We start from the raw sequence: 16527 nt of genomic DNA, 5'->3' as shown, positions 1-16527 counted from the left end.
ACTAAATAATGTATAAATAATATCTTAACTTAAGTCTTTTTGGAGGCATGTGTGATTCTTATCAAGCAAATGTGTCTCAATCAAAAAGGCTATATCTGCTTTCAGCTTGGATAGATATGTGAATACTTTGCTGCGTTTCACCAGAGGGTTGATCCCCCTTACTGTTCCAATTTTGTAGCCGCCCTAAGTCTACCAGGGTCAGGTAGAGCCATTATAACAAGCAGCAAAGAATAATGTTACCTTCTGGCAGGAGACATTGCTAATAGAATCATTCGGTAAGCAGTAAAGCTCTACATTGACAATGTGGCAGCAAAAAAAATTAGATGAAACAAATTTAAAAAACCAGATCATAAAACAAAACCCCTTGGCAGGCCCCTCTCTCAATGGGAGACTGCAAAAATACCGTCTTGACATTTACCAATCAACAAAAACTTCTACTAAGCCTACCCTGTGGGGCCAAGCCCCATCGGAACTGTGTAATATTCAAAACGAAGATAGTACTAACCAGGACAACCACAAACAACCCTCCTTCTCGCCATTGTCCTAAAACAGTGGTTCTTAACCTGGGTTTGATCGAACCCTAGGGGTTCGGTAAGTCTGTCTTAGCATATCTGAACTAGTCTCGCAAAAGCAGAAGCAGAAGTCACACTGTTTGCAGGTATTTAATTTGTTGTGAGTTAATGCATTGTGGGTTTTTTTTCTTTGAACAAGGTGATGTTCATGCACGGCTCGTTTTGTGCACTTGTAAAAAACATCTATCTTGAATTTGAAAAACATTCTTTTATTTTTCACTTAAGAGGGGTTCAATGAATGTGCATATGAAACTGGTGGAGTTCAGTAGGTTAAGAACCACTGTCCTAAAAGTATCCATCGAAATACGACAAACTAAAGCGCCCGGTCTTCATTCCTCTTGCACAGAGTTCGGTGGGCGATATCCAAAGTGGGCGTTTTGGGGAGATCGTATGTGTCCCGCAGGCAACAGGACACAAAATTGGTGATTCTCTTCTCTCTTCCATGATGATCTTCCATGGAGATCACAGTTCCAATTGGGAGCTCAGCCAGAACGCATCCTCACATGGCGCTTCCCCGTGGTCACCTGCCTAGTTGCCATACATTAGCGACCTAATACGTACATCACGCAAAGGCCACATATACATATATGGAGGTAAAACTGTTGCAAAGGTAATTTGTGCTTCCATCTGTCCGTCCGTCCCTCCTTCCGAAACAGGACCGATCATCTTTGGGTTGAATCAAAATAAAATATTTGCTTTGGAATTCAATTATCAACATTTTGGCCAATTTTCTGTATTTTGTGTGCAGTCATGTTAAAGTAATGTCATGTTTTTGAATAAAAGGCTGAAAATTAAACCTGACTTTTTGCATCCAATTCATCGACTACTGGATAAACGACAAATTTATCAATCATTAGTTAGTGTCAGTTCTAACTGCTACACACAGAAAAGCAAAACCATATGTCAAGGTAAAATAACAATGTGTCTACATTGTGATTTTGAACAATGATCTTTCCCATTTGAATTTTAAGTTGAGTGGTTCTCTTCACATTTTATTTCTGTTAAATTGCTTCTCATACCCATTTTGATGCAATGAAAAGGCTCAAAACAGCTTCTACAAATTCAGTGTTGCCCCATTTATTCCTCAATACAATTGTGGATGAGTGGAGTGTATCGAAGAAAGTCTAGTAGGGTGGCCAACAGTGGACTTGAACAGTTCTGTCCAGCTGGAGAAAGTGGTGAAGGTAGTAGTTTGGTTCATCAGGCCTCAGAGCTCAGGGGTGTTCGACTTGGACTGGGAGGGAGCCGTGCTGCAGCGCTGTGTTCGGTACGGAAACTGTAATCATACTGAAAGATTTTTTTAAATTCCAAGCTTATTCAACAATACCAAAATAATTAAAAAGTCAATTTTCCATAGCCTTGTTAAAAATACTGCATCTTTGAGATGCCATTAGGGCTGAACAATTTCAAGAAAATATTTAATTGTGATTTTCCTGACAGATACAGTGGTACCTCAACTTATGCTTATGAACTTTTTGAGGTATGAACTGGAGCCTCGCAAATTTATTATATCTACTTAGGAACCATATTTCTACTTCCGAACCCCCCCGTCTCCTTTGCTAAGGCATTCCCTGTTCGTGTTAGCAGTGTAAAGGTTTGTGTGTATTTATTTGTTTCTACATCGATTGATTCCGATGGGAAACATTGTTTCAACTTACAAACTTTTCCACTTACAACCCGATCATGGAACGAATTAAATTTATAAGTAGAGGCACCCACATACATATATAATGGAAGGAAGGAAGGAAGGAAGGAAGGAAGGAAGGAAGGAAGGAAGGAAGGAAGGAAGGAAGGAAGGAAGGAAGGAAGGAAGTATGGCAACATTTGGCCATCCGTCGGCATAATCTAATATGGACACATTATGGCTGTTGGGCAGGAGGTGAGCGTAGTATATGCCCCACACTGTCATTACGAGTCAGCCGCTGGGGCTGTTACCATGCGTCACTGGTCTAAGAAGTGAAATGACTCAAAATGGGCAATATGATATTTTACCCCCAAGAGGTGCGAAACTTATAACAGCCCTCTGGAGCGCACAATAGGAAAAGTGCTCAAATGTAAAATGTATATACAGGGAACACCCACATTTAAAGGTTCACCCAGCGAGCTTAACTGGTTCAAAGGTCCACAAATGACGGAATTAAGTAGAGATGTCGATTTATCAACTCCCATGCTGCTAATCAAAAGTCTATTTTATTTTTTTTTTAAATTTCAATTAACTCAATGTGCTTTAAATACTCACTTCTTTCTCAATTTCAGCCAATGTTTTGATCGTAATCCCAATGAGATCCATCTGCTGCAACTTAACAGAAAGACAATGTTTTGAGAACAAATTAAACATGCAGTATTGTGAAACATCTCTATAAATAATATACCATAATTCCGTACTATTAGTCGCAGTTTTTTTTATAATTAGCACCGGGGGTGCGACTTATAAATCCAGCGCGACTTATATGTGAATTTATTATTACATTATTACTTGATCATTAACACATTACTTACATCCTAGTCGTTTATCACTTCGCATGTTATTTCCACTTTAAACTGCATGAGGGCGCTCTAGGCGTGTGGAATTGCAACTGACGATGAGTCTGACATCCACTGACTTGCACCATCCACTGACTTCCGGAGTCAGCAGAGTTGTTTATAAGTGACACGGAGGACGAAGATTTCGATGGATTTAATGATTTGGAGTGACACGGACGGTTGGATAAACTTATTTATGTTATAGTTATTTGATATATAGTTTACATATAGTTATATAGGCCTGAGGAATAATTGGAACAGCAACTGATGAGTCCGACGTCAGCACCGCATGTACTTCCGGAGTCAGCAGCGGTGTTTTTTAAGTGACACAGAGGATGAAGATTTTGATGGATTTAATGATTTAAAGTGACAGGGGTGGTTCGATACAACTGTTATTTACGTTATAGTTATTTGACACATAGTTTATATATAGTTATATAAGCCTGTGGAATATTTCGAACCGCAACTGACAATGAGTCCGACGTCAGCGCCGCATGTACTTCCGGAGTCAGCGCGGCGATGTTTATAAGTGACACAAAGGATTTGAAGTCACATGGATGGTTTGATAAACTTGTTATTTATGTTATAGTTATCTGAATAACTGTTAATATGCTATGTCAGGCACGTTCTCAGTTCCTCGTTTCTGTAACATTAGCATACCGTTTCGTTTAGCCTGTTGTTGTCTTTTCTTGATGTTGGATTTTGTCAAATAAAGTTCTCCCAAAAATATGACTTGTACTCCGGTGCGACTTATGTTTTTTTCTTCTTTATTATGTATTATGCATGCCTCTGGACGGCATTACAGAGCGCTGTACGCCAAAACCAGCAGACACAGACAGCTTCCTCCTCCAGGCTGTCGCTCTGATGAACTCTCACCACTCATAGAGACTCAAAGTCATCACTGTGCAATAACATCCTGGTCTCGTCACTTAAATGTTATTAGTTACTTGAATGTTGTTAGTCACTTAAATGTTGTACAGAGGCTGAGATCAACCGGAGTCAAATTCCCTGTTTGGCATGCACAAACTTGGTCAATCAATTAAAACTGATTTAGATTTTATGGCTAGTGCAATTTGTAATCCGGAGCGATTTATAGTCCGGAAAATACGGTAATGTTAAGCAGTAACATTTGTATACGAGAATCAGACCAGATTATCATGTGTTTCTTGCTACCATTTAGTAGCTGAACAATTCTATATGACCCAACATGTATAGAAATAAACAAAACAGCAGGAGTTGAATGCACACAAATTACAGCCCACTTATTAGGACATACAGTAAATATGAATATTTACACTCACGTTTAAAACACTAAGCTTTTGTCATCTTAATTAAAAAAAATGAGACAAACCATTTTAAAATAATTTTAAAAATCTGAGAGGAAAAATAAAAATATGAAATATTAATTGTGCACACCTTCCTATACTGTAAGTGAGACGTGGGTGTGTTCAGAAATAACCATGAGACGTGGGTGTGTTCAGAAATAACCAATCACATTTCAATTCATGGTCAGTACACATCTGCCACTTATTTACTTTTTTTTTAACTTTTACCTTTTTTTGGGCTGACACTACCATGAAACCTGAGGGAATCTTCCTGCAGCTCTTCGTTTTGACTATGGACATCTACTTTTTCTTTGGATTGTTTTATATTGTGTGTTCAATGTTGCCCACTCTGCATCCATTGCAGCCTGGTCATCCTGGAAGGGGAATCCTCCCACTTGTGGTCCCTTCTCAAGGTTTCTCATTTCCCCTAGTTGGAGTTTTGAGGGGTTTTTTTGTTTCTCAAGGTTTCTCATTTTTCCCCAGTTGGGGTTTCGTGAGTTTTTCCTTGCCCTCCTGGGAGTTAAGATCAGGGGATCTTGAGAATAATTATCAACATTGGCTATGTGAAGCCTTTGAGACTTGTTTGTGATTATGGGATATATAAATAAACTTGACTTGACGAGAAAAAAAAGGTTTATAGAATGTCCTGATTTTTGCATGACTTTACACAAGAATACTACCGTATTTTCCGCACTATTAGGTGCACTTAAAAACTTAAAATTTACTCAAAAAAACACAGTGTGCCTGATAATGTGCCTTATATATGGATCAATTGATGAATTTGTTGTTCCATACTGGTTGTACACAGCGCTCTGCCAAAAGTTTCAGTACGTTTTAGTACGACTAGTAAATTACAAGGTCGCATCGCTTCCCAGCATTACGGCAACCGTGGTCAGGGGGCGAGAATGAATAGCTGTGTTACCTGCGAGGCTATTTCATTTCAAAATAGGCTGTTCCGTTAATGTTTTCGAGTACGTTTACGGATAAATATCCAACGGAATCATAAATATGCAGCACCAATGTGTTAAATCGGTCTTTAGTTGGTTCCGATCACTTTTATGGGAGAGAGTTTGAGAAACGTGATTGTTTACAGGGGGCTGCCACGACACTTTGCTGAGGCTCATGGGAGTTTGCGGGTGGCTAATGCTATAATGACAGCTGCTATACGCACGAGGCTATTTCATTTCAATATAGGCTGCTCCGTTAATGTTTCGAGTAAATTTACGGATCGATATGCAAGGGAAACATAATTAAACAGTACCAATGTGTTAAATTGTACTTTAGTCAGTTCTGATCATTTTATAGGAGATAGTTTGAGAAAAGCGATTGTTTACAGGGGGCTGCCACGACACTTTGCTGAGGCTCATGGGAGTCTGCGAGCTGAGGCTCATGGGAGTTTGCGGGTGGTTAATGCTATAATGATAGCTGCTATACGCACGAGGCTATTTCATTTCAAAATAGGCTGCCCCGTTAATGTTTCGAGTAAATTTACGGATTGATATGGAAGGGAAACATAAGCAGTACCAATGTGTTAGATCGAACTTTAGTCAGTTCCGATTATTTTATAGGAGATAGTTTGAGAAGCACGATTGTTTACAGAGGGCTCATTGGTAATTGGCTAGTGGATGCATACCACAACCCTAGTCAACCTCAGTTTGTTGCAGTTTAGCTTCTATTTTATGCGCCTTTTAATCCGGTGCGCCCTATACGTATATGAAATAATTTCTAAAATAAAAAATTCAATGAGGGTGCACCTTATAATCCAGTACGCCTTATGGTGCGAAAAACAGTGTTTTTTGCATGTATAAACAATATTTATCATTTGCACTGGAAAGGATTCTCAAAACTTACTTCTGAGGCACATGAAAACTTCTCAGAGATGATGAAAGGCACTCCATCCATTGCTAAAAGACACAGAAATTATATTTAGCTTTCGCACTAATACATCATAACTTTGTGCAATGGAGAGAGTAAAAAGAGTATGGTGCGACTGATTAAATAGTCGGCCGATTACGTTTACGTTTTTCACGCCCATAAGGCGCATTTAAAAGCCTTTAATTTTCTCCAAAGACGAAGGTGCACCTTTTAATAAGGTGCGCCTTTTGTGTGGACCAAATTCAAAAATCAAAAAGTTGTTTTGTGTGGCTTCCGTAATATACAGGCGTAATATGAAGACTCGATGAACCAATCAGAGGACATTGTTTTGCGTACGTATAGCGGGACAAAAAAAACAATTAGAGGACTAGACGTAACACGTAGAGGAGTACCTTCGCTGCCATCGTTTGTGCAAATCTGTAAAGTTGTTTTGTGTGGCTTCCGCCACAGAGAGACATAATATACAGGCACCCGATGAACCAATCAGAGGACACTTGGTTTTACGTAGTTTGTGGCGGTCGACCAATCAGAGGACTGGGCCTGACACGTAGAGGAACACGTACCTCCGCCGCCATTGGTAAATAATACTACCGTCCGCGCAAAGTATGTACCTCTGTCCCCATTGATAGATAAATATTACTGTTTGTGCAAGTCTGGATATTGTTTTGTGTGGCTTCCGCCACACAGAGACGTAATAAACAGGCGTAATATGTAGACCCGATGAACCAATCGGAGAAGGCAGACCTGCCTGCACACACAGTTTGGGTTCCGGTACAAGCCCTCTCGAGAGGGCCTGGATTCTCTTCCACTCTGGAGTTGCCCACGGTGAGAGGCGTCGAGCAGGTGTGGGTATACTTATTGCCCCCCAGCTGGGCGCCTGCACATTGGGGTTCACCCCGGTGAACGAGAGGGTAGCCTCCCCCTGCCTTCGGGTGGGGGGGGACGGGTCCTGACTGTTGTTTGTGTCTATGCACCAAACGGCAGCTCAGAGTACCCATCCTTCTTGGGGTTCCTGGAGGAAGTGCTAGAGAGCACTCCTTCTGGGGACTCCATCGTTCTACTGGGTGACTTCAATGCTCACGTGGGCAATGAAAGTGAGACCTGGAAGGGCGTGATTGGGAGGAACGGCCCCCCCGATCTGAACCCGAGCGGTGTTCTATTATTGGACTTCTGGACTCGACACGGATTTTCTATAATGAACACCATGTTCAAACATAAGGGCGTCCATGTGTGCACTTAGCACCAGGACACCCTAGGCCGCAGTTCGATGATCAACTTTGTAGTCGTGTCATCGGATTTGCGGCCGCATGTTTTGGACACTCGGGCGATGAGAGGGGCGGAGCTGTCAACTGATCACCACCTGGTGGTGGGTTGTTCCGATGGTGGGGGAAGATGCCGGTCGGACCTGGCAGACCTAAACGCTCTGTGAGGGTCTGCTGGGAACGTCTGGCAGAATCCCCTGCCAGGAAGAGCTTCAACTCCCACCTCCGGCAGAGCTTTTCCCACGTCCGGGGGGAGGCAGGGGACATTGAATCCGATTGGACCATGTTCCGCCCCTCCATTGTTGAGGCGGCCGACCGGAGCTGTGGCCGTAAGGTCTTTGGTGCCTGTTGTGGCGGCAATCCCCGAACCCGCTGGTGGACAATGGCGGTAAGGGATGCAGTCAAGCTGAAGAAGGAGTCCTATTGGGCCGTTTTGGCCTGTGGGACTCCGGAGGCAGCTGACAGGTACCGGATGGCCAAGCGGAACGCGGCTTCGGCGGTTGCTGAGGCAAAAACCCGGGCGTGGGAGGAGTTTGGCGAGGCCATGGAGAATGAATTCCGGATAATATTTTATGGAAAGAATTTCTAGGCGCAGCTGAGGTGTTGAGGGGTCCGGTTTGGCGACCTCAGCATCGCGTCTCTGCTTTTTGCAGACGACGTGGTGCTGTTGGCTTCTTCAGGCCGTGATCTCCAGCTCTCACTGGAGCGGTTCACAGCCGAGTGTGAAGTGGTCGGGATGAGGGTCAGCACCTCCAAATCCGAGTCCATGGTCCTCGGTCGGAAAAGGGTGGAATGCCCTCTCTGGATCGAGGATGAGATCCTGCCCCAAGTGGAAGAGTTCAAGTATCTTGGGGTCTTGTTCACGAGTGAGGGCGAGATCGACAGGCGGATCGGTGCAGCATCGGCAGTAATGCGGACTCTGTACCGGTCCGTTGTGATGAAGAGAGAGTAGAGCCAAAAGTCAAAGCTCTCAATTTACACTCCTACCGTCACCTATGGTCATGCGCTATGGGTCATGACCGAAAGAACGAGATCCCAGATACAAGCGGTCGAAATGAGTTTCCTCCGCAGGGTGTCCGGGCTCTCCCTTAGAGGTAGGGTGAGAAGTTCGGTCATCCAGGAGAGACTCGGAGTAGAGTCGCTACTCCTCCACGTTGAGAGGAGCCAGATTTAGGTGGCTCAGGCATCTCATCAGGATGCCTCCTGGACGCCTCCCTGTGGAGGTGTTCTGGGCATGTCCCACCGGTAGGAGACCCCAGGGATGACCCAGGACGCGCTAGAGAGACTATGTCTCTCAGCTGGCCCGGGAACGCCTTGGGATCCCCGGGATGAGCTGGATGAAGTGGCTGGGGAGAGGGAAGTCTGGGAGTCCCTCCTAAAGCTGTTGCCCCCGCGACCCGACCCTGGATAAGCGGAAGAAGATGGATGGATGGATGGATGGATGGATTGATGGATGGATGGATGGATGGATGGATGGATGGATGGACGGATGGACGGACGGACGGACGGACGTTGTGTCCTCCGGACCAAAGAGGAAGCGGACCATCCAGACTGTTATCAACGCAATGTTAAAAAGCCAGCATCTGTGATGGTATGGGGGTGCATGAGTTCCCATGGCATGGGTGACTTACATTTCTGTGAAGGCAACCTAAATGCTGAAAAGTACATACAGATTTTGGAGCAACATATGCTGTCATCCAAGCGACGTCTTTTCATGGACGCCGCTGCTTATTTCAGTAAGATAATGCCAAGCCACATTCTGCACGTGTTACAACAGTGTGGCTTCGAAGTAAAAGAGTCCAGGTTCTCCCCTGGCCCGCATGCAGTCCAGACCTGTCTCCCATTGAAAATGTGTGGCGCATTATGAAGCGTAAATTACGACAGGGAAGACCCCGGACTGTTGAACAACTGAAGCGGTTTATCAAGCAAGAATGGGAAAGAATTCCACATGAGAAGCTAAGAGAATTAGTCTCCTCTCTTCCAAAACGTTTATTGTGTTATTAAAAGGAAAGTTGATGTAACGAAGTGGTAAACATGCCCTTTCCAAACTTCAACTGCATGTGTTGCAGCCATAAAATTCTAAGTTAATTATTTGAAAAATTAAATAAAGTTTATGAGTTTGAGCATTAAATATGTTGTCTTTGAAGTATATTAAATTGGATATAAGTTGAAAAGGCTTTTCAAATCATTGTATTTTGTTTTCATTTACATTGTACACAATTTCCCAACTTCAACCGAATCCGGTTTGTACAACCGATCGAACTCACTTTCTTGCTCCCATGACGTTTTTTTTTGTTTACTGAAAAAGTGGAGGTCATCTTACATTCGGGGTCTAGACATTATACCCATTCACTTGCGCGCAACGGTAAGTTAAAGGTTGCTGGTATCGACTGAGTATGTTGCTGTGATCGTGTGCATCTTTGACACAAAGTGAGTATATACATTTCATTGTTACTACTGTCCACTGTTGTGCCGTTTGTCCGATTGTGGTTTGCTTCCTGTGCGCACCGTTTGATTGTCAGCTCTGGCGCGCTCCTTTAAGTTTGCCTCCCATCGTACGAGCAGCGTACACGCATGACTACAGCCGTTACGACTAATGGTCGCCAGCAAATGTATTTTGTTGTCTCGATGACTTATGTTTGGTGTGTTGCCGAGAGTATTTCATTCATGGTTATTTAGTATAGCGGAACCGTTACACGCAGTTAGTTATGTGTTGTGTGACGTCAGAAGTTGAGCGTTGACTTGCGTGCTGTATTTCTGTCTATTACAGAACCACACACACAGGCATGCACACACACACGCACGCACGCACGCCCACGCGCACACGCACACACACACACCCCACACCCTTCACACGCTTCATACAATAATCACACACACAAGAATCACATTCACACACTCAAAGAGTCACCCATGTACACTCCACACACCTGCTCTCACATCCTTCCAACCAAACATGTGTTTGGCATACAGGCAAACTTTTGCCAGTTTGCCTGTATGCCCCTACGAGCCACAGTGCCTGTTACTTTTTTGCCAATAATTCAGTAAAGCAATCAAAACTGAACCACGTCTTCCCTCCTGTGTTCTGACCGACACCCGGGGGCGAAAAGAGCATAACCATCCGAGCCAACCCCCTATACCAGGGATGTCAAAGTCAAACACATCGAGGGCCAAAAAAACAAATTTGCTACAAGCCGAGGGCCGGACTGGTTCAATGTTTATTAAAATATATCGGAATGATTGCACATAGCCTATTGAACTAAGACCTAACACAGTGTACATTATTTAATGATTAAATGAATATGGCAATATTTTGTTATGGCTCTGTCAGTAACTTCAAGGGAAAACATTTTCAACAGCCAAACAGCAAAAAATTAAATTGTTTTAAAAACAAAATGTGTTTCTTAATATCATGATAAATGCATAAATAAAAGTGCATGCATTATAAACTGAAAGTTTATTATTGTGCTGCTCTATGATCTACCGATCATTGCTTTCAAATCGTAAAATAAAAAATTAATCAAATCAGTTGTATTCTTTCTCATGGCTCTTATCTGCAATTTTCCCTTGGTCCATTCAACTGAAAAATAAATATAAATAAATAAAATTCAAAAATTTACGGCACACAGACAAAACAATACTTTCTTCAAAGAAAAATCACGTCTTGTAGAAACAAATGTAAAAATGTAACCGAATTAAAAAACGGAAAATACGTTACTGCTCTGTGATGCTCACTTGTCTGAGGCTGAGCCTGATACTTAGAGGTGTCTCATCTTTTGTACAAGTTCATCAATGTTGGGGGTTAGGCTCTGAGGCTCAAAACCCGTTTTTGATTAACTGATTTTGAACTGGCTGATTTTGCGATCTCTTTTGCCACAATCAAGCTAGCCTTGGCAGCAGCCTCGCTGTGCGATTTAGCATACGTGAACATAGCCTGTCTGGACTTAAGGCCTCGTTTTAATTCTTCCACCTTCTGTAGCTTTTGTTCATATTCCATTTTCTTGTCTTTGTCTGTGTGTTTCTTAGACGTTTGATAGTGCCTTCTTAAATTAAATTCTTTCATTACAGCCACATTTCCTCCACACAGAAGACACACAGGTTTGCCTCTTACCTCCGTAAACATGTACTCTGCCTCCCACCTGGCCTGAAAACCCCTGTTCTTAGCGTCCACCTTACGTTTAGCCATTTTTGAGGAGGGGGGTATCAGAAAGTTGAACTCTGCTCTGACTACTGATGAATAATGAAGCCCCTCGTGCGAGCTGCAGGGATTTGGCGGGCTACCGTTGCATTGTGGGAAATGTAGTGTTGGTGCGTGCAAAACACCAGCGGGCGGCTGTGGCCTGCGGGCCGGTTCTAATAGTAATTCAATATCATCCAGGGGGCCATAGATAATCAATTCGCGGGCCGGATCTGGCCCGCGGGCTGTAACTCTGACATATGTGCCCTATACAGTCCTCAGGCTCCCCAACAATAGCGGTAGCAGTTTGCATTATTTTATTGCAATGTTTTTCCTTATTCTGATTTGTTTCAAGACTACAGTTAGACTTCACTTTGATGGTTAATGCAGTTATTGCAATTTTGTTGTTTTATTACAGTAGTTTGTGGTTTATTTACATTTCAAAAACCAGAAGCCATTAATTTACAAATGTGATTGCACTTTAGTTTACATATTTAAATGTTCAGATATTAAGATGTGATAGAGTTTTTGCATGATTTGAATGAGGCAAAATAACATGCCTTTTCTCTCGAATATATTGTCAATCTTTGTTTCAGATGTAATCATTTTCTCTATAAAAATTAAATTTGGTGTTCAAAAAGTCTTTTCAAACTTTTCAAACTCTCAAACCTTTTTCAAACTTTAGTCTTGAAAAAGAGGGGGTCGTCTTATAATCAGGGTCGTCTTATATTCGGGCCAATTTTAGGACCATCCGTCTGAAATATAATTAATCTGTCTGTTTCCTCTGGCAAGTATGCCAACAGCCTTTAAGACCTCTATTATTAAACCATTACTTAAGCGACCAAACCTTGACCCGGCCCACCTTAGTAATTATAGGCCGGTTTCAAATCTCACGTTCATTGCAAAAATTCTTGAAAAAGTCGCAGCGCAGCAGTTTAATGATTACATGGTCGCTGATTTGAACCGTTTCAGTCTAGTTTTAGAGCTAACCACTCTACTGAGACAGCTCTTGCTAAAGTGATCAATGATCTCCTCTTAGCCATGGACTCAAACACCTCATCAGTACTATTATGACTCGACCTTAGTGCTGCCTTCCACACTGTCGATCACAACATGTTATTAGAGCGCCTTAAAACCTGCGTTAGTATTTCGGGGTCAGAACTTTGTTGGTTTAGTTTTTATCTCTCCGAAGACCCACCGCGTACTATGTCCATGGCAACACAACCTCTGAGCTCATTAATGTGACGTGTGGTGTCCCGCAGGGATCGGTACTCTGACCTATACTGTTTAGTATTAATATGATTCCGCTTGGGGACATTGTACGTAAATATAACATTAGCTTTCATTGTTATGTGGATGACTTCCAATTATATTTGACAAATCCGTGGGATTGATGTAATCTTGAGGCGTGTTTTGCTGTGATTAAACAATAGATGTCTCTCAATTTCCTACGTCTTAACCCAGATAAAACTGATGTTGATAATTGGTTCTGCTCGTTATCACCTCCTATTTAAAGAAACCACTGTAAATGCGGATAAAAGTGCTATCACCCAAAGTGATACTGTAACCAATCTCGTTGTTATATTTGACCAAACTCTATCCTTTCAAAAACGCATTAAGAACGTAACTAGAACTATGTTTTTTCACCTCCGTAATATTCCTAAGATTTGTCCGATTATTTCAACTTGTGATGCAGAAATTATTATACATGTGTTTGTTACGTCGCACCTTGATTACTGTAACGTAATGTTCTCTGGTCTTCCAAAGTCTCGTATTAAAAGTTTACAGTTGGTACAAAATGCTGCGGCGAGACTGATCATAAGGATGAGAAGGTTTGATCATTTTACCCCGATACTAGCCAACTTGTATTGGCTCCCGGTCCACTTAAGATGCGACTTAAAGGTTCTCTTACTAACCTATAAAACATTACACGGCTTAGCACCTTCCTATCTTGTCGACCTAGTTGTACCTTACGTTCCATCCCGAAACCTTTGTTCGCACAACGCTGGTCTTTTAGTGATTCCGAGGGCCAAAAAGAAGTCAGCAGGGTCTAGAGCAGTGGTTCTTAACCTGGGTTCGACCGAACCCATGATGAGTCCGTCTCAGGTGGGGTTTGATACCTCCAACAAGGTTAAGAACCACTGTAGTTATTTGTTAGTTTATTTAGTGTAGCAACTTGCAAATTGCTACAGTTCAGTAGTTTCCGATTGTTTAGGGAGGCCGTGAGAAGCAGCGGGGTGGGGGGGCGCTTTGTGAGAGCACACACTGTGTGTTGGCCCGTATGTTGAGCTCTTGTTTTGTGAAATAAAGAGCCGGTTACCAAACCCGCAACTTGCCTGGTATTTTGGTAACGCTACAATATATCGTATTGGCCCAAATATAAGACGTTTTTTTTTTTGCATTGAAATAAGACTGAAAAAGTACATTCGGGGTCTAGACATTATACCTATTCACAACGCGCCCTATGGCGCCAGATATCTTTAAAGCGAATGCTGAACTTAACTCCCCAGGTCAAAGCGAACCCCTATCTCGAAGAATAAAAATAAAAATAGCGGTAGCACGGAGAAGAAAAAAATAAAATAACGGTAGGAAAGAAAATACATTTTTAACACGTCACTGGAGTCTAACAATGTCCATGGCTGTTTCAAAGCCTACACCATTGTTCCTGTTCCCAAGAAACCAAGGATCTAAGGACTAAATGGCTACAGGCTAGTGGTGCTGATGTCTGTAGTCATGAAGTCCTTTGAGCATTTTGTTCTGCACCTCAAGGCCATTACTGCCCTTCTCCTGGACCCGCTGCAGTTTGCCTACAGAGTCAACAGGTCTGTAGACGACACAGTAAACCTGGCCATCCATTTCATCCTACAGCATCTGGACTCCGGAGGAAACTACGCCTGTTTGTGGACTTCAGTTCTGCCTTTAACACCATCCTCCCAGGATTGCTTCCCGATGTACTGGAAGCAGCATGTGCGGTTGGGGACAACTGTCATGGACACTCGGACGATCAGGATGGGATCCAACCAGAGCTGTGTCCTTTCCCTCTGGCTCTCCTTTCTGTACACCAACAGCTGCACCTTCAGCCACCAGTTTATTAAACTGATCTAATCTCTGACGGTGATGAGTCTGCCTGCAGAAAAGAGGCGCACCAGCTGGTGTCCTGGTGCTGAATCAACAACCTGGAGTGGGGATGATCTTGGACTTCAGGGAAGTCACAGTCCGACCATCTCCTCTTGCCCTGACAAACTCCCCAATCCTCATTGTGGATTTTTTCCACTTCCTGGGCATCACCATCACCCAGGACCTGAATTGAGAACCGACCATCTGCTCACTCATCAAGAAGGTCCAGCAGAGGAAGTTCTTCCTGCGGCAAGAATTCCTAGTTTGTGAACTCCTTCACTGACGATGGTAATAAAGGAAATTCTGATTTTGATAGCGCTTATGTGGCAAAGGAAATATGAAACAAAACTGATGCCTTGGAATGGTCAATCTGCCTACCATGCATGTTTTTATTCATTATTAATTAATCTGAAAAGTTTGACAAACAATAATAATGGACTCAGTCCAAAAAGACTGGGTTTAATCCAGTTTAAATTTCTAAGAGATGTTGAATATCAAACCAGAGATTGCGTAGAGGTTGGAATTTTGGTGCTCATAATCTGGTCGAGTTGTGTTTTTTCCTCTGAAACTGGCCGGGAGGGTCATAGAAAAATGCCTGCGGGAAGAAAAACAAAACAACAAAAAGATTAAAAAACAGCAACAACAACATATAGCCTGTGGTGGCGACCAAAAGTTAATTACCGTGTTTTCTGTACTATAAAGCACACGGGATTATAAGGCTGAACTTCATTAAGTGTTTTTAGAAATATTTTCATATATATGGCGCACCGGATTAAAAGGCGCATAGAATAGGAGCTACTGCATCAAATTGGGTTTGCGTTATGCATCCATTAGATGGAGCTATGCTAAAGGGAATGTTAAACCAGTCAATGAGGTATTCAGTCAAACTTTATATATGGCAAACTTTATATACAATTCAACATACAATACAAATATTGTACAATAACAATGTTGTTCAAACGATAATGTGCATATTTACATGTCCCCGTCCACGAATCCATCGAATTCTTCCTCTTCCGTGTCCAAATTGAACAGTTGGACGAGTGCGGCATTCATTATGCCCGGTTCCCTCTCGTCATTATCAGTGTCAGTGATATTCCCTGGCAGTTCAGATATTATTCCTGCCTTCACGAAAGCTCGGACCACAGTTGAGACTGATACTATATCATCCCAGGCTTCCACAATCGATTGGCAGATAATGGCATAAGTCGCCCGACGCTGTCTCCCTGTTTTGGTGAATGTGTGTTCGCATTCTGCCATCCACTGTTCCCACATGCCTTGTCGACACCAATATCAGGCGGCTGGAGTTCTTTAGTTAATTCGCCCGGAATGACGGCAAGCACCGAATTAGTTTTCTTCACTTGTTTTTTGACACCATCTGTGATATGAATGCATATTGAGTCGTAAATCAACAAGGACGGAGAAGTGTGGAAAAAGCCCCCCGGTCTCTTGATGTAAATTTCTCTCAGCCACTCACCCATCTTGTCCTGATCCATCCATCCCTGCGAGTTAGCTTTGATGCCAACGCCGGTTGGAAAGTCATTTTATGGCAAGGTTTTCCTCTTAAAAATAATCATTGGTGGAAGTTTCTTCCCATTATCCTGACAGGCAAGAACTACAGTAAATGATGACTTCTCATTCCCTGTGGTGCATATAGACACTGTACTGGTGGCTGT

The 16527-nt window shown here is 42.7% G+C and overlaps 1 protein-coding gene across 9 annotated transcripts in view; it reads right to left on the bottom strand.

Annotated features, from left to right (window-relative positions):
- Positions 1-1624: 1624 nt before the first annotated feature.
- The window catches only part of mvb12ba (multivesicular body subunit 12Ba), an 89874-nt gene continuing 74971 nt past the window's right edge, over positions 1625-16527 (bottom strand). For all 9 annotated transcript variants that reach the window (XM_049738673.2, XM_049738669.2, XM_049738662.2 and 6 more), the window contains 4 exons: positions 15352-15446; positions 6272-6324; positions 2812-2871; positions 1625-1859 (listed from right to left, as the gene is read on the bottom strand). In XM_049738673.2, the coding sequence (XP_049594630.1) occupies positions 1773-1859; positions 2812-2871; positions 6272-6324; positions 15352-15446 (295 nt within the window). In that variant the 3' untranslated portion in view covers positions 1625-1772. The remainder of the gene's footprint in view (positions 1860-2811; positions 2872-6271; positions 6325-15351; positions 15447-16527) is intronic.

Source organism: Syngnathus scovelli, chromosome 13 (assembly GCF_024217435.2).
Source record: "Syngnathus scovelli strain Florida chromosome 13, RoL_Ssco_1.2, whole genome shotgun sequence".
Taxonomy (NCBI): Eukaryota; Metazoa; Chordata; class Actinopteri; order Syngnathiformes; family Syngnathidae; genus Syngnathus; species Syngnathus scovelli.
Note: the sequence above shows the minus strand (reverse complement) of the source record. Positions and strands in the feature narration are given on the sequence as shown.